This window comes from Sporothrix schenckii (genome assembly GCF_000961545.1).
Source record: "Sporothrix schenckii 1099-18 chromosome Unknown Cont47, whole genome shotgun sequence".
Taxonomy (NCBI): domain Eukaryota; kingdom Fungi; phylum Ascomycota; class Sordariomycetes; order Ophiostomatales; family Ophiostomataceae; genus Sporothrix; species Sporothrix schenckii.
The window spans coordinates 2,115,444-2,133,504 of record NW_015971148.1 but is presented as its reverse complement, the minus strand read 5'-3'; the positions used below and the strand labels follow the sequence as shown (position 1 = coordinate 2,133,504).

The 18,061-nt window shown below is 54.0% G+C and overlaps 5 protein-coding genes across 5 annotated transcripts; 2 read left to right on the top strand and 3 right to left on the bottom strand.

Annotated features, from left to right (window-relative positions):
- Positions 1–2,004: 2,004 nt before the first annotated feature.
- On the bottom strand, positions 2,005–4,257 carry SPSK_03117 (retrograde regulation protein 2; the record flags this gene model as incomplete). Its single annotated transcript, XM_016729958.1, has 2 exons — positions 2,005–2,191; positions 2,252–4,257. The coding sequence occupies 2 exons, from the start codon at positions 4,255–4,257 to the stop codon at positions 2,005–2,007; spliced, it is 2,193 nt and encodes a 730-aa protein (XP_016585262.1).
- Positions 4,258–4,839: 582 nt separating this feature from the next.
- SPSK_03339 (uncharacterized protein) lies at positions 4,840–6,276 on the bottom strand (the record flags this gene model as incomplete). The annotated part of the gene is made up of 2 exons (XM_016730177.1): positions 4,840–5,876; positions 5,943–6,276. The coding sequence occupies 2 exons, from the start codon at positions 6,274–6,276 to the stop codon at positions 4,840–4,842; spliced, it is 1,371 nt and encodes a 456-aa protein (XP_016585261.1).
- Positions 6,277–9,561: 3,285 nt separating this feature from the next.
- Positions 9,562–9,780, bottom strand: SPSK_03816 (uncharacterized protein; the record flags this gene model as incomplete). The annotated part of the gene is made up of 1 exon (XM_016730648.1): positions 9,562–9,780. The coding sequence occupies one exon, from the start codon at positions 9,778–9,780 to the stop codon at positions 9,562–9,564; it is 219 nt and encodes a 72-aa protein (XP_016585260.1).
- Positions 9,781–12,718: 2,938 nt separating this feature from the next.
- SPSK_03103 (uncharacterized protein) lies at positions 12,719–15,058 on the top strand (the record flags this gene model as incomplete). Its single annotated transcript, XM_016729944.1, has 1 exon — positions 12,719–15,058. One exon carries the CDS (start codon positions 12,719–12,721, stop codon positions 15,056–15,058), a length of 2,340 nt encoding a protein of 779 aa, XP_016585259.1.
- Positions 15,059–16,629: 1,571 nt separating this feature from the next.
- Positions 16,630–17,888, top strand: SPSK_03409 (uncharacterized protein; the record flags this gene model as incomplete). Its single annotated transcript, XM_016730247.1, has 4 exons — positions 16,630–16,767; positions 16,843–16,891; positions 17,008–17,761; positions 17,831–17,888. 4 exons carry the CDS (start codon positions 16,630–16,632, stop codon positions 17,886–17,888), a joined length of 999 nt encoding a protein of 332 aa, XP_016585258.1.
- Positions 17,889–18,061: the final 173 nt, after the last annotated feature.

The window sequence follows — 18,061 nt, the reverse complement described above, 5'->3', positions numbered from 1 at the left end:
TCAGCATGCCAATTCCAATGGAGGAGAGGGCAAGGAGAAGCCCGCACTCGCGGTTTGTCACGTCGTGGCAGTTCCCGTCGCCAGCGTCAGCACAGCCCTATTCCAGCTCCACTTGACACTGTCCGTACCGGTCGTCAGCTCACGGACTGGCATCCTTCCCATCCTTGAGGCTCTTGTTTGCTATGATTCGCGCTTCGCTTTTGCCGGGCCAGCGTGGCTCCGGCACCGCGAGTTGCTGCGCTGGGCGTGGCTGTGCTATTTTGACTTCTGTTGTTGTGATGAAGCGCAGCATTGATGAGCGGAATTGCCAACCGCGGCAAAAGGTGGTTGATTCGGTGAGGAGAGATGCTCTTACAACCGTGCGTGCCGTGGTAGTTGAGCGATGAATACGATAAATACGTCATATCCAATGAAGGGTTGCAATCGTGTTTTTCTCTTTTCTTGCTCGCATGCAAACTGACACGGAAACAGTTTATGTGGTTTCCCCCAAGCTCTTATCCAACGTCCGTGCACCTCATTCGCTCTTTCCGGTAATCCTAACTCAATGCAACCCCGCACATTCTGCACCAAATTCACACGGGACGGCGACTTCTCAGCGCAGTCACTACAATTGTACAATGTATTACGGTGGTCTTATGTCACCATTTGTGAGCCGTGCGGCGTTCCCGGCCAATTTCATGTTCCTTTCAGAGAACGGATCGTGTTGTTTTCTTGCTGGGACCGAAATGAGCAGGCTTACATCACTGATCAAGCAGAGCAGGTTGTGAATCCTCAAGCAGTAATCCCCAAGCAGTATGTCGTACGTTCGTCCGAAAGGCGACGTATGGCGTATCTCAATTGAGGTACTCCGTACAATTGTGTGATTCACTTGCAATGTATGACATACCCCGTAGTCTGCGGTGAATTTACGATATCGTGTATTAATACGACGTGAGAGTCCGGAGTAGTACGCGTAAGGATGTCGTACTTCGTAGTGGACGGAACATTAAGCTTGAGGAAAGAGCCTCGAACAAGCGAAACAGACAGAACAAGACGGATCGCAGTTTCAACCAAACCAGAGTAAAACAAAGCTCCAAAGCTCCCAGCAAAACGACAAGCGAGGCAGACGACACACCTTTGCACTCCGGAGAGCCCATAAACCCGGATTTACCGTTGCATTTTGTTCGTATCCTGACCTCATCCGATTTGCCGCTGACGAAATATGTAATATACAGCCTCGGTGCAGCTCAATTCATCGCAGATTGTATCAACTTTAATAATCGAAAATGTTGTGCTGAAAAGGATCGAAGTCATCGACAGGATTGATCGTCTCGACGACAAGGACACGACTCCCACTGACAATTGGCCCTTTGTGTCTGCCGGTCTGCACCTTTGCATCATGCCTGCATGTCTGCGCGTCACGCCCGTCTCACTTTGTGTGCTGTCACCATTGGCTCCCGAATCCTTTCTCGGACATATATGACACACCCCCAGGCCGCTCCTTCACAGCGCTCGGTGGCGGCTCTTGTCAGTTTCGATTACAGGGACAAAAGTAATAGTTAATACATTTTTGCACTTACGGAACAACGCGCCAAGCTGAGTATTGCGTGAAATACCTTCTACCTGCGCCTCCAGCTAGCAAACGTCTTGTTGGAAACAGCTTTCCCAAAGGGGGTATCGTGGACATAGCCTCTGTGCTGAGCTCGGCGCCTCACAGTCGCACAGCCAGTCTTTGCACCGGCAGGCACCGGGAAAAAGAAGAGGGAAGGCTTAAATGGAGTCACAATGGAGCCAAAGGTATTCCAAACATATAAACTAAAGAGGAAAGGAGCGCGATTGATAGACGATCGATTTTTTTTACGAAGCGAAGCGCGCGTGTGGGTGCAGGTGGGTGGGGGGATGAAAGAGGGCTGTATTGAGGCTCAAGAACGCCAAGACGACACAAGGAACATGCCAGCTATCGACATGCAGCCACGAGAGAAAAAAAAAATACTACAAAAAATAATGAAGTGAACGGCGGTGATGTTACTCGGAAAACTCCTGGGCTTGCACCCTGAGCTTGACCGTCTCCTTGTGCGACTTGCCTACGGAACTGAAGCAGTCGGTCACCGCTTCAGCTACGTCAAGGCCAACAGCGCGGCTCGCGGCCACCGCTACGTCGAGGTGGACGGCTGTCTTGCCTGACTTGGTGGTCGACAGCATGGGCTCGAATCTGCACGGTATACGTTAGCTATTTTACCCTGTTCACATGTAGATGTGTCCATCCACTCACCGTATGGATGCCAGCTCGGCTGCGTTGGGCGGCCCGGCTGGGAACACGAGGGCAAGCACAGCGGCTACGCCGCCCATATACTCAGCCCAGAACATGAGATCGCCGTCATCGTCCGTGCCGCTTCTGCTGCTACTGCTGCTGCTGCTGCCGCCGCCGCCACTAGGCCTGTCCAGCAGCTGCCGCAACCCGTCGAGTAACGGGGTATCCGTAGGTGCAACACCGCCGCCCCAACGCGCCCACAGGCTGACAGCCAGAATTGCGCGTGCTTGGTGCGTCAGGCCCGGCATTCCCGGATTGCGTACCACAGCATCATGTAGCACAAAGGCTGCATTTGCAGATGAGTCAGCACCCGTACGCTCCCAGATATGCGTCGCGAAAAGTGGAAGTAGAGGCCGAAGCGGCGCCCAAGACGGCTGTGCTGGTGACGGCGATGAAGATGATGAGGATGAGGGGAGTGGTGGCAAGGCTGACAGAAGTGCTTCTGCGGTGGACTGGATTGCGGCAACGACATCGTCACCGGTGCGACCACGGCTGTACGAGGACGATGTCGCGGCCGTCTCGACATGAACGCTGAGCGGATCAGCCTCGCGCAGCGTGGCAGGCAGCCGCATCATGAGCGCGCCCTCGCGGTTGCCACCGGCGCAAAAGGTGACGCTGCGGATTGTGTGGCTTGACCGTTGCAAAGCGACAATAAGCGCATCCACCACGGCCGTGATTGCGGCAAACTGCTGGCGTCGCCGTTTGGACATGCCAAAGATCTTGCCCCCCGCCAGCTCGTGATTAACACGGCGCATGCGGTGCGTATCCCGGAAGAAGGAACCGGGCACAGTGTATCCGCCCATGAGCGGAACGGGGTACGGCTGTACGGCGTCGTTCTGCATCAGCATACTGCCGTAGCCACGGAATCCGCCGCCACAGAGGTAGACATCGATACCTCCCTCGCTGGTCTTGTTGGCCTGCTGGCGCTTCTGGAGCTCCAACAGGCTGGGGAACTGCTCGTGCAGCCGGGCAAGTGCGGCTGTCATATCGTCGGCCAGTTTTGGCGCCGCTTCGGCCGTAGCCCGAGAGTCAGCCTCTGCCTTGGCCTCTGCAGCGAGCCGGATCCTCTCCGCATCGAGGTGGTGCAGCTTCTTGTCGAATTGTAGCTCGCTTCCGACGTCGTGAATGGGCGGCGTGGCCGATGACACGAGACGTGTCAGGCGTGCCGCACCGTAGGGCATGCTCTGGCCAGCACGGGCAGCCGCAACTTCGTAGCCGGGGCCAAGCCGCGGGTCCACATACGTCATCTGGACGCTGCCACCGCCCAGGTCCAACATCAACCCGCCCGCGCCAGTGTCGCTGTTGCCGACGACCGCAAAGCCTGACCGCGCACCCGTTGAGCCAAACAGCGTCTCGACCTCAGGCGCCAGAACGTGCACCGACAGACCCGGCGCCGCAGACGCAATGGCCTCGAGCAGGGCGCCCGCATTGGCAGCCCGGCGCATGGCCTCGGTGGCGAAGACGGCCATGCGGCCTGGCGCGACGCCATAGTCGAGGGCGATGCGGCGGAAACGGGCCAACGTGCGGGCGACCTGCCGAATCGTCTCGGCGGGGAGCTTCATGGCAGACGGGTTGCCTGCTGGCCCCTCGCCGCTTGTGCTGTCGTCGACGGCCGTGAGCGCATCAAACAGCGAAATGCCAGCGCGCTCGCGGTAGACGCATGGCAGCAGCCGGGTACGGGGTGGCGACAGGTCGGAAATGGAAAAACGGATACCGTTGCTGCCCATGTCCACGAGGGCGTGGAGGTGGTTGTCGTCGTCCGGCTGCCATTTTGGCAGCTTGTCGGCAAAGTTGTCGAGGGTGATGATGTCAGTGGCCGCGGCCGCGCTGGAGGTCATGGCGACAACCCCGCTGGCGTTGATCTTGTGGAGGGCAGCGCGGGGGACGAGGAGGAGAGCGATGCAGAGCAGCAGGGCGGAGGGCAATCCCAAAGTGACGAGGTGGAGTTGCCTGTTTTCTGGTCCCATGGATTTTGGTGGAAAAATTAATTGGGTGCAGTGAGGGAAGGTACGAGCGAGACGGACGAATGTGGAAATAGTCCTGGTCAAGCGCATCGATAAGTTCACAATCGGACAAGCTCAGGTCTAGTCAGTAATCTGAAATCGGCCTCTTGGTGATTCGAACCAACTGCGCAAAATGGACTATGTATGGCATGAGCGCAGATCAAGCTTATCAAATGGGTTCTTTATTTCCACTTGCCTTTGGACGTCACAGAAAAAGAACATCGTTCGAGAGATAATATAGTTTGTAGCCTTTGTGCAGCTGCGAATTCTAGAAAGACAAAGGACGGCCGAAGCCGGCCGAGGACGAAAATACCAAAAAAAGGAAAACCCAATTAAGCCGACTGCTTTTTCTACTCGAGCAGACGGGCCCTGAACTCCCAAAACTTTGCAAAAGGAAAGAAAGGGATACCAAAAACCAAAAAAAATTAAAAAAAGTAAAAAAAAATTCGAAAAGACATTTTCGAAACATTACATCCATCCCAGCCTATCCGGCATGATATCCAAGGCAAAATACAAATGACACGGGCTGCATGGCAGCAATCTCGTCTAGGGCCAGATGGCGCGCCGCAGGTCGTCGCCGATAAAGTTCTTGCCGTAAATGGTCGAGTATTGGTTGTGCCAGCGCAGGGTACCGTTGAGGTGCGACGAGTTGGAGCTGCCAGCCTCGCCAAACGCAAACTCGCGGCGCAGGCCGACGCTCCACGTAAAGCTGGACTGTGCGTTGCCCATAAAGAGGCCGGCGCGCAGAGCAACTTCGTAGTCGACGAGGAAGCGCTCGTCGTAGCTGAGACTAGCGAGCAAGGCGGCATCGGCACCCTCGACCAGGTCCTCCTTGGTGATGACGGCTATGTTAAAGTCGCGGCAGCGCTCGGTGAAGGACGTGATGTTTTCTTTGGTGGCGCCTTCCGTCAGGTAAATCTGCGACAGGTTGTTGGCGACGACGAAGCTGAGGGCGTCCGAGGCCTGCTCGGTGTAGTCGGGGAAGCGGAGCGGGTCGGGCTGGGTGCGCAGCTCGACGCCGACAAAGGCGTCAATGTCGATGCCCTTGCGCGGGTCGATCTGCAAATCAAAGGCCTTTTGCAGGTTGAAGAGCACAGTGGCCGCGAGCGCGCGCAGGTCCTTGCGCACGCGCAGCATGCGGCCAAAGTAGCGGCGCAGCGGCGGTTGGTCGGCAAAGGCGGGCATCACGTACGAAGGCGTGGGCCGCAGGTCGACGCGGAAGGGGTATCTGCGGGTCTTGGGCGGGCTCTTCTTGTTGAGCATGGCGTGGATCTGCTTGCCGAGTTTGTCGCCCTCGGACACGAGCTTACCGGCGCTCTTGCCAAGGTTGGCCGCAATCTTGACACCGGGCACCTTGTAGATGTCGAGCTTGGCGGGTTCCAAGAGACTGGGCTCGTCAAAGAAGTCGTTGAGTGAGTTGTGAATCTTGAGCTCCGGGCAGAACTCGCCCAGGGTGCCCATGAGGTACTCGGTATCGAAGAAGTGGCTAGGCGGCAGGCCGCGTCGTGGACCGTTGTCATGGGGTGCGATGATGGAGAGGTCCATGGTAGACCGCAGCATGATGTCGGGCAGGATTACCTCGGCTGGGCAACAATTAGAGGTGCTCACTTTTTTTTTTTTACTTCTCCATCCTCCCCAGGCGCACTTACCTCCAATCTCAATGGCGACACGGATGCAAGTCAAGATGCCATTCTTGACGTCGGCCATACCACCGGGCACGGCGTCGCATGTCAGGATCAGACCCGGCGTCCACTTCTTTGCCGAGCACAGGTCGGACAGGCCGTCGCCGACATAGGCGCCACTGATGTCGTGATTGAGGAAATCACTGATGAAGACTTTGCGCTGGTCGCGGAACTGGCGGAAGAGGTCCGCATACTGGTCGTGCTGGTCGCCCGTGCCGCCGAACTGTACAATGATCCAGGTCACAACCAAGGCCCCGGCAAAGAACCGGAGGTAGTGGACGAGCCGGAATTGATCCAACATGGCGGTCGACGGAATGAGAAAGACCGGGAAAACAGAAATAGATGGGGAACGAGCGTCGGTAGGTCGGGGACCGGGCTTGGTGTCAGTCACGGGCCGGGGGGCCCAAGGTCAAGCTTTTGAGCGTGATAGGGGTGGACGGTTTACGTGGAGCGCTGGGAACAGGCGGTAAAGCGGACTCGCATAAAGTGGCGATCGGGGCCAAAAGTGGTGTAAAAGGAAGGACAAGAAGAGACGACAAAAAACGAGGGAGACCGTGTTGCTACATAGATGCAAACAAAAAACGCGGAGGACGAGCGATTTGAAGAGAAGAAATGAAGCGAAAAGTGAATGGCAAAGATGGAAAATGAGGCTGCCGTGAGGACGACCAAAAGGGACGGATGTCGAGGACACAAATGGTGGAGATGGAGATGCAGCCAGGGAACAAGTCCTGCCAAGATTAAGCCAAGGGCGCAGGTCAGCAGGGAGGAAGGGACACATCGACAGGGCAGTAGCGATGCGCAAAAGGGGCTACATGCGCAGCATTTCAAGAACCACTGAAGCTACAGCGCTAGCTGGGACAAGTGACCACCTGTCCGCCTTATCTTCACATGCATCCTATCACGAACGCAACCCACAAGATCAGCGACAAGTCTGAATTGGTCCAAGAGAACAGTGACTGTCCAAGAGATGTTACAAATACATACTTGTCTACAAGATAGGTACACTATGCCGGTACGATATGGAAATCCTGGCCATACGCAGGCGAGTCAGTATTACGACAATCTGGCCGTGCGCTCCGTGAGGCTGAAAAGGGGGAGTCTGACTGCTCAGCGCTGCTACGTATTCGTATGGCATGCACGATCCAGGGATGCGGCTAGAAACAAACAGCAGGCGCCCCAGGTGCCGGGCCGCCCAGCGAGGGAGCCGGTACGCGATTGCTGTTGGGCAGATAACATTCTGTTTCTTGAACCTTGCGAGGGATGGATAATTCTATCGACTCGACGACATACGGTGTATGTCGTACGGCGCATGGAGTGCGGTGTGTCGAATTCTCTGGTGGCCCATCTCCTCTGCTATGCTTTGGACCTCCAGTCTCTCTTTTACTCGCCGCGCTTTACTCTGCTGGTTTCAACCACGCAAAACAGTTCCTTGTTTTTCCCTAACGCGCCTTGTTGATCAATCGCCCTTTGTGACTGTGGTTGCTACTCGAGAGAAACATCAACGCCTTTGAGCCAGACGGGAATTCCCGCTGGCGATTGAACGGAGCTGACTTTATCTCTCTGGCCGTTCACAGTTTAAAGTTGATATATTGCACTCCGTCCTCCGAAGTGCTGACTATAAGCATATCTGCACGTCGTACTTTCGTATTGGCGGCGCACATCCGTGAAATTAACTGTGACATTTTTTATTGCCAAGCTGGCCACGGTCTAGCCTCCTCGAGTGAGAGTCAAATTTACTGATTAAGTAACGGATCGTAGGGCGCATTGATGTGAAATTGTTTCTCCCTTGATTTTCGGCTCCTTCTTTGCTTGCCCATTCGTCCCGTCAGCTCATTCGTATTGCTCACCCTCCTCGAGAAGCCCGCCCACGTTTGACAAGCAAACCTGGCGCCCATCAACGCAACCTTGCCGTCTGAATTTTGCGTTGTTTCGGATTAAACAGCTTACATCGTCTCTGTTTGTGCAATGGCCAATGACTCGGAGACTCGATGTTTCCATTTCTCGTCTTCTCTGTTATGTTTCAACTCTCGGCACCGCCATCCAGAGTAATAAACGCATCTAACGCGTTCAGCGCAAACGAGAAAACGGGATCCCAAGGGCCCAGGGCCCAGGGACCAAGACGACCAAAGGTGCTCCGCCTCTGGCCAATTACAGAGAATCCAGGTCTCCTGTTTGTGATTGTGCATTCCCTCCGGGTCTTTCAAACCCGTTTTGTTTTCCATCTCGTCTCCGCGCTTTCTGCCCTTGTTTTGAGCCCTTCACTCGGCCTCATTCCAGATTCCAGCCCGCTCGTTTCATTGTTTCGTTTCGCTCCCCAGGGGCAGTCCTTATGCAAAGTCCTGTTTGCTCATCGTCAAACTGTGGACGGCCCATCTGATGCCAACCCGCGGTTCTCTACTCTGGACCCTTTGCTTTGCGTTTGTTTCTCGACGGCTGGGCCTGGCCAGAATGCTGGTTTCCATTCTTGCCATCCTGACACGTTCTGGCGGAGTCTGACCTAAGCCGAGCCACCTACCTGGCAGGTTCTATCAAGCCCAAGTTTGTGCTCCATACGACATGCACACCGCCATGTTTTCTTTCTCATCAATTGCGTAAACTATTCATAGATACTCGTGTGCTCTCTCATGTCCGGTTGGCAGGCGACTGCATTTTGGTGGCGGTTGTTGGGCTGTCAATACAACACCGCTTTTGTTGCCGCAACGCTCATCAAGGTCCGGAATGCCATGCTCTTCAAGTGTGCTTTGTCGCACCGGACTCGGACGTGCCGACATTGAGACTTTGGGCGTTCTCGCTCTTCCGTGTTAACGCACTGCCATGTGGTGCTGTTGAAGTACGGAGTACGATTTAAGGGCAAATCATGTTCGTACAGGCATGTGTCGCTTTGTTGTTTTTGCCTCCACTGCAACTCAAATGTTTTCCGCATTGGTAGGGAGCATTGTTTTGGTGTCACTGACATGGGAAACCTCTTTACGCGAAACTGTGGATAGTTGACAGTAGCGCCTGAAGCAACCGCCTGTAAGCTGCACGCCACCCAAAAAAATACTCGCGGCGTAACCCACTTTTATCGATGCATGGGGCTCCGGCTCGATTTTGACTGGCTACGGTAGATGGAACCGACGCGTGTGTGACAAAGACGCGCGCGAGCATCGCGCGAAAAAACGCGTTCGTGGGGTTGGTCTTTCCTGACGCTTTGCATTCTCCGATGTTCCTCGCGCACCTTCCTGCCAGTCCCTCGCCTCCGACTATTGTCACATTAACCAGACTTTTATCCCAGCCGTGTGCATCGGGTAAGGAAAGGACGGATCACATTGTTGGGTGACCATCTTACTTGTAGAAGGAAGGCGCAAAAGGTCCTGCTTTGAGTTTCGTCTATTTGACGTCAGGACGAAGAAGGAGCAAACGTGTAGGCATCCCCGCCCATTTGGACGTTTTGCTTGCCCACCGCCTCTCCTCCTTTTTTCGTCGCTGTTTCTTCACGTCTTCTCGTTTGTCCATCTTCGACGTATTCTCTTCTTTCATCCGCTTTATGACGACGCTTTTCTTCTCGTCTCTTCTCGTCTCGCCGCCAGCTACGTTGCACGCTCCTTTATTCCCTCGTCGTTTCTCTCTCCCCACTGACATTCCTTTTGCATCGTTCCCTTCCCATCGCCTCCACCTCGCTGCGTCGTTTACCGCCAATTGATCTCCATTTTGGCCCCATTCTCTCCTTTACTCCAGACGCCCGACCCATCTTGCACCCAGCCTGCAGCAATACACCACCGCCTGCAGCTCCCTCTCCCAGCCTTTTCTCCTCTTGCATGTCCATCTTTGCATCCGCTCTCCTGTGCCTCGCCTCTTAACTTGTCTGTTTTCGACTCCCGAGGCCGACACGACCGATCCTCTACTTCCCTTTCTGGCCCTCACTGTTCCTCTGCAGCCTCGACTACCCCGTTTTGTCCTGATTCGTATCTTACGATTGGCATCTCACGGCGACCTTTCCACTTCCAGCCTCAGCATCGCCATTGAACCATAACATCCAGTGGAACGGCCGGTTTACGGAACATTCTCAACCTTTCACCACCCTCGCAGGATTTCAGAGATTTCAGAGTCAAGACCGAAAAAAGTGGAGGCACAAGGCGCTCAGAGAAGATCCGCGTCGTTTCTCCTCTTCTACGTCGTACACACGCCCGTTCTTCTTTCTTCTCTTCTACCTTGTGTCTTGTCAGACTTTTCCTCTCGCCCCACACCTAGCCTTGACGTCGTGCGAGACAGTCGTACGTTCAGATACGTCGGGGAAGGACAAGAAAGAAAGAGACTTTGAGACTTTAGCAGACGACTGAAAGAGACCCGAAAAAAAACCGGCGCAATATCACAGCTCCGGAGTATCTTGCTTCAATCTAAGCCTACGGCCATCCCGCCCACTTGCACCAAATATATCCTGCATACTGCGTACAGCACCCTGCATCCTGCATCCTGCAAGCTGTGTTCTATACACTGGACCGCACCACCCGTCTCCTCTTTCCTATGTGAGGCGAGCTTCACTTACACGACGGCCCATCTCATTCACAAATCGGAGCCACACGAGACATTTGCATTGCTCCACGCCCATCAGCAACTTTGCCCAAGATATACCTTCTTTCGCCGCTTCATTAGGAGGACACAGTGAATAAGACATATTGCATCCCCGGCACTTGAGACCTTGTTCCGCCCGCATTGTCTCGCCGCCTCTCAGACCACGCGGTCAACGGCTGTGCATTAGCCTGCTTCCTTGCCGGAAGTCTCAGCCGTGCATTTTCGTCCTGTGTTTGAGCATTGCACTTCTTTAACCAATTTCAACATCCTCTGTCCCATTCGTCTTCTTCCCCTCTTTGCTTTTCCACGCTGGCACGCTTCACGGACGCGTTCCTGCTACCCAATTGGCGATCCCTGCACATGCACTGCTTTTGTGGTTGCCATTTCTGGCCACATACCCCTGTGCATATGCACCAACACGGGGAGTGCATCTGAGGTGTTCAACCAAGACGAATCTGGCAAAGCCGAGGTCCCAGAACAGCAACGGTCAAGATACGACGCAAGACGTTCAAAGATACAATCAGAGACAGAGCTCCAATCTCCATACAGAATAGATACGACCTCAGCAGCCCCAATTGCTCAATCGTATCCCATTACCACCAGGCCAGCTCCAAACCAAGAGACGGATTCCCTTGGATCGACCCGCTTGGCAGTCTTACCGACTCTTGTCTTTGCATATCACGCTGGGCGTCCACGTTGACAATCATCCTTGTCTTGTTGTGCCTCTTTATTTTCTTCCAATTCGAGGTTAGCAGGACAGGCACAGTCAGAAACGCCATTACCTGGTCTTGGAAGTAGCACCTTCTGGCCACCTTGGACGACCGTCGAGGCAGACCCCTTCTCACGTCACTCGTACCAGGCAACTTCCTCAACATATTTGGCGACCTTGCCAGCTTCTGACTTTGAGGGTCCCCGCCTTGACAAGGGAAAGGACAAGTGCCTGCCTTTGGAGCAATTCGAACTGCTTGCGCGCGATTTGGGCTCCAGCATTTAGACCTTTTGTGGGGGTGCTGGCAAAACTCGCAACCTTACAGGCGACCAGGTTCTCTTCTCTTGTCTTTGGTTGCAGCACTGCTACGTCCTCGCTATCCTGGTAACCGCAGCAAGCGCGCCAACCAACCACGACGCGCCGTCTCTCACCTGTGCGCTCTCTTTCCACCGCCCCGACTGACCCAGGCTGGCCCTGTCTCGCTGACTTGTCTGGAATAACCCTTGTTGCTGCTCACTTGTCATTTCTTTTTGTCTGGTTTTTTCCCTCCCAACACCCATCACCCTTTCATTTAATATACATATCGTCGCGACAGACACATACTTCATTCTGTTTCTTTGCTTTACTTCGTTTCCCTCTTTTCCCCTTTTCACTTGCTTCGTTCATTTACGTTCCTTTCTTTTGTATTTGTTTGTCAGCTTGCTTGTCTTTGTTTTCCTGTCATTCCAATCCTATTTGACGAGGTGATAAACGTGAGTTTGGGCAAAAAAACACAAACGACCATATTTTCTTCTGTTTCGATTATTGAACGAGTACCTTGACGTTCCCCGACTACGATTTTTAGACCCTCACGATCGTCTCTCATTTTCTTCAACTTTCATTCTATTCTCTACGGAATACTCCGTATTTTATCGCATTTCCATATTGTCTTCTACCTGAACATTCACGTCCGCCAAATACAGGCCTTAAGTCGCGAATTTGGGGATCCTTTTCCAAACTCAGTCGTGGTTCCGGTTCCCAGCCACCGCATTTTCTAGCACTCTATCTGCCCTTCGCATTTTTAACCTGCACGAACACACGGCACCCTTATTTCTCGTGCATTCAGGGACCCCATTTAGCCGCTACGCTCCTTCATTCACCCTCAATCGCGATCTCCGCTCAACGGCTTCATTTCCTTACCAGCCGCGTGGACAATCTTGGATTACTTCTTCAGTGGCGTTGTATTCTCCCTTTCTTCTCCCCAAGCCAACGTCTCTTTTTTTGTTATATTTTTATGTTTCCTTCGACCGGCGATCGATCCACCACTTTTCTGCACACGGCGTCTGTTTACCCAGTCACCTCGCACCGCCCCTTGCGTTACTGTTCGCTTCGTAGCGATTCAAGACACCGATTCGCATAGTTTCATCGAACCTACTCATGCAACACGCGCCCGAACGCCAAAACTTGTGCTAGACAGGGCCTTTCCTGCACAAGACACGCGATCATGCCTACTCCGTTCTCCGGTCTGTCAGGCTTCCCTGCCGGCCCGAGAACACCAGAGCCTACCGCTTCGTCCTTCCCTCCAGACGTCATCGACGCGCAGCCACCTTCTCCGCCGCGCCCACGGTTGCGTCTGAAACGTCGTGCAGTCCCTCACCTTTCCGCGCCCACCCAAAATTTCTTGGCTTCCGTCGCAGCAGCCGACGTGCCTATCCCGAGTATCGAGATCCCCGACCAAGACGACCATGATCTTCCCAGCATTATGCAACCTCAGCGGCAGCCGCAACAACAACAGCGCACCCCGGGCCTGTTTCCGACTGACAGCATAGATAGCAATTTGCTCAGCGTTTGTGGCCACAGCACATTCTCTCCTCCTAAGACACCGGCACCAAGCGCCGTGCCGTCAGCATCACCGTCGCGCTATCCTAATTGGCGCATGGGTTCTGTCTTCAGCAGCTCTACCGAATCCAGCCCCGACCCCGAATGCGAATCTTCTAGCCGGCCATCAACGGCACGCTCTACTCAAACGAGCTCGTCATCATTGTTTAGCCGGTTCTCTCAACTGTCTGACGATGAGCATTGTATTAGCCCGGAGGAAGAGACCTCTAGCACGTCCAAAGTCAGTCTCGGTGACCACATGAACGAGCTTCGCCGGAACTCTGCTTCCGGGGGCACATTCAGCAATTATACGGATTATAGCAACGACGACAGTACGGCTGCCGGCCAAAAGCGCCATGCGAGAAAAGCTGCCTGGACCAACGCCATGAGCTCGCATCTTTGGGCAACCTACATCCTGTACCTGCAGGATCCCAAGGTCACACCATTCCGGATTGGCAAGAGCTGTATTCCGCCTCATGGCGTTCTTGTGCGTGTAGCCCGTGAAGCGAAGAGGAGTTGGAAAGGCGCGAAAGCCCTTGCCAAGATGTCTGCCAGCAGCGCCAACTCTACGAGAAACTCTGCCGCTGCATCCCTGACCGTACCTGCATCTGTTCCTGCAGCTACACGAACTAGCGACAGCAGCGCACAGCCTGACGGCTCTACTAGCAAGAGTGGAAGCAGCACGCCCACCGCCACTGAAAGCAAGGCAAGCGGCACCTTTATGGAGTGGCCGTTTACCAACGCCGCCACCCGCTCCCACCTGCGTGAGCTCTGCCGGAAAAAGGCAGCTACGCCTGGCGGTGGCGCTCGTGGCTTGCAGTACATGTCCCGCAGCCCGACCCCTCTCACGCAAAGTGCCGCTACCCGTCATCGTGATATGCGTGTGACACCTGGCCTTTCTGGGTCCTCCACATTTGCAACCCATGACATGATCAAGTCACTCGCCCTCAGCGCCTCGGAGACGATGCTGCCGCACGGTCCTCTGGCTCAGCTGACACGCTCTGGCTCTGGTCCATCTACCGGTCTTAATACAGCCCCACCATTAAGCCTTGACGGCACTCTGGCATCTTCGACTGGCACCGCCGACTTTGCTTCTGTTGCACTTGCACCTGCTACTCATTCTCCGGACTTTTCCGGCCGCCTCGCTTCTGCGATCGAGACCGAGGAGCCGTCATTTGCTGAGCGCCGCCGCCTTGGCTCCCCCTTCACGGCACGGAGCTATGGACCGAGCTCATCCAGCTCTCTTGCTGCCGTACTCGGCCTTTCTACTTCAAACTCTCGTCAGCCGCACACGGTTGGTCCGCGCCGCTCTTTGCAGTCGCCGGTTCGCCTTAGTCGTTCTGGCACTCAAAAGCGCCGCACCAAGCATCTCAGCCAAGACCTTAGAAGGCGTCCTGGCCTGGCCTCCGATATCTTCACAGAGCCGTCTGCAGACCTCGCAGCTGGTTTGCCCGGAATTGAGTGCCGCCATGATGGGTTCAACTCGTCGGGCGCAACGCACAACGAAAAGCTTTTCATCCCAAGAACGGGGACTGTGCCGGCCCTGACGTCCTCTTCTTCAGCACCTCAGCTCGCTACAACGTCCTCAAATTCCCAATCACTCGACGAGTTTGCTTCGGCGTCGCAGCCGCAGCAACAGCAAGCATCTCCGCCCTTGGTTCGGAGGCCCGATATGGCTGGCCTTCTTGACGCCGCGCCACTGCAACCCCTGGCACGGCTGGGGTCGCCGTTCTCGTCGCTGCCTGGAAACAATACAAGCTTTAGCTTTCCCAACCGCTTCTCGCAACCTACCGATCTCGATATATCGACTGTGGGCCGGCCGTTTGCGACCGTGCAGCGTTCCCAGACGAAGCCTGTCCCTGCTCGCACTAACTTGGCTTCTCGACTGGCATACATTGACCAGCGCCTACGTGAGCTGAACAACCGGAACGACAACCAGCATCGCCAGCCGGATTCGCCTTCCTAAACGCCCTTGGGCCATATTTCTTGGTTGGATATCTCATGCATCCCTCTCTTTTTATTGGTTTACGACTGCGACATTTCATTACTCATACCATGGACCATTTTGTCTTTCCCTTCCCGTTTCATCATTGTACAACTGATGGGCATGGCGAAGCGTGTTTACTTTTACCTTTTTTTTTTTGCATTACTTTGTTACTCGGATGTTACGATTGCCTTCTATTTCGATTTACGGCCGGGTTCTTTGATACGAAAAACTTACGAACAAACGACATGACGACCAGATTAGACGATATGTTGAGATGCTTTTTTGGGTTCGATATTTTTTTATTTCTTTTCATCTTCTGTCATGGTAGACAGCACCGAATGTGCGGTCTGTCTGCCTTGATACAGATCTTTTTGTTTCGGTTTGACCCCACTAGCACATTCGAATATCGCCACACAGATTGTCAAGGTGACGTTGTTGTGCATTGGGGCCTTTGGGGTTTGACATTGCAGGAATACGCACTTCAATTGTCACTTCCCTACTTGTTGCTATCTTCATAAAGGAGTGATAGAGATGGTTGTGGTTGCAATTTCTTAGCAACTTAAAAAAAAACCGTCGCCATGGAAGGACAGGCAATTCTCTGTTGAGCATACATGTTGCTCCCTTTCTCCTTTCTTGGTCGTCGCTTGCCTTCTTTGACCACATTTCTTTTGTTTGTCCTTTCACTTCGTCGGTCACGAGCTACAGCTGGGCATACTTGACCAGTGACTATGATTCTGGACCTCACTTTATGTTTATTTTCCCCTCCCATTACATATCAAACGACATAGATCTTTGAAATTGAACGCACGTTTGGATACGATTTAATGAGTTGCCCAATATGATGATATGTGGTTGTAAAATGTGGCCTGCGAAATTGACTCGTTTGTTGTCTCGTCAAAGCACTACGTACGGCGAACGACGAACTTTGTATGTCGTATGGTCTTGTTTAATATGCTGTAGTCGATTTTGGAATAGCAAACGACCGATATAAGCCGACCGTCGTCGAAATTTGAGTGGCGAATTTTAGCCGAAGAACACCCAATGGGCGATTGCCGGAGAAAAGCTTATAAACAAGGCTCCCCAACTTCCTTTCAGGGGGGCAGGGGAACAGGCGGCGCAGGGCGGCCCGCAAAAGACACCAAAAATACATTTTAACGCGCCTTTTTCATGGAAAGCGCGAATGGCCATGACACCACCTTGAATATTGGCAGGAGCTTCTTCTCTCTTTGTATCGCTCCTTTCTTTTTTGCTATCTCAAAACTGCAACTGCAACAGGAGCAAAAGGCAGTCACTGGCGCAGCTGGGGAATCTCCCGGAGAAACTATTGGCACTTCTCTCTCCCTCTCTCCCCCTCTCTCTCCTTTTTGTTTTTGTCTTCTCTTATCGACATCTTCTCTGTCACACCCATCGTTGCTTCATTGAGCTTCTGCGTACCAATCGCAGGCGCCGACGAGCTTGCTTAGGAAACGGGACGCCGCCGCCGACCACGTACGACAACCTCCCTCCCCCGTGACGTTTCCAACTGGAGTAGCCAGCGAAACAGAACAACAATGTTACCGGCATCGACGCGAGGGCTGCCGGCCAGCGCGCTCGTTTTGCTTGCGGTTCTGCTGGTGCTTTTGGCGATCCTGCCCGGCGTCACGGCGTCTGTGGGCGACCGCCTCCCAGAGTTCCGCGAATGCTTGGAAGTAGGTTTCGCTGCCTCAGACTACCCAAATTCATAAGTTGGAAGCCAATAACTAATCCATGTGTCTGAACAACAGGTGTGCAAAGCCGAGAACTGCGGGCCGAACAAGCCAGCAACACCTATTCGTGCGTATTCCAGCAACCGACAGCAACACCAGTCGAAACAAATACATGACAGGAGAGAAGGCAGAAAAAGACAGACAAGACGTCGAAGCTAACGGTTACTCTCTGTGAAACAACAGCTTTCCACCTCCGCTTGTTACTCTGGGACTGCGCCAGCGAGTGCGATCAGACCTGTCAGCGTATCATCACCGGCCACCGCCTCGCTGCCGGCGTCGACGTCGTCCAGTTTCACGGCAAGTGGCCCTTCTTCCGGCTCTTTGGCATCCAGGAGCCCGCGTCTGTCATCTTCTCGCTCGGCAATCTGTGGGCCCACGTGGCCGGCCTGCGCCGCTTGCGCCGCCTCGTGCCCGCGTCATACACGTTGCGCCCCTATTACATTGGCTTTGGCACCGTTGGCATGGCCGCATGGATTTTCAGTTCCATTTTCCACACCCGCGACTTTGTCCTCACCGAACGCCTCGACTACTTCGCCGCTGGTGCCTCTGTGCTCTACGGTCTCTATTTTACGGTTATCCGCGTCTTCCGGCTCGACCGCCCGGTGCGGGAGTCGGTACGGTCCGTGTGGACCGCAGTATGTATTTGCTTGTACCTGGCCCACGTCGGGTTTTTGACCCTGATCCGCTGGGACTACGGTTACAACATGGCCGCCAACGTGGCTTGCGGCATCGTTCAGAACGCGCTCTGGAGCTGGTTCTCGTACCGCGAGTGGACGCGCATGCGGCGCTTCTGGGCGGTGTGGCCCGGTATTGCTGTGGCCTGGGTGATGCTGGCCATGAGTCTGGAGATGTTTGACTTTTCGCCCATCTGGGGCGTCTTTGACGCGCACTCTCTGTGGCACCTGGGAACCATTGGGCCTACCATTCTGTGGTACAAGTACGTCTATCTGTTTATCCTTTGCTTGCTCTCCTCTCCATTCTGCTCGACACTAACAATTATTTTTAGCTACTTGGTCCGCGATGCACTTAACAACCTTTCCGGCAAGGAAAGATTAAAAGATTAAGCAGCTGCAGCGGCTGCATATTTTTTCTATGATTTCTTATATACTATGCGATGGAGAGGAGGCGAAAAGAGCAGAGTGAGAGCATAAACTGAAAGGTTTTGGACACCAAGACCAGGGCCAACACTTTTCTGATACTAGGGACAACATGTCTTTAAATCGGTGCTTTTGGGAAC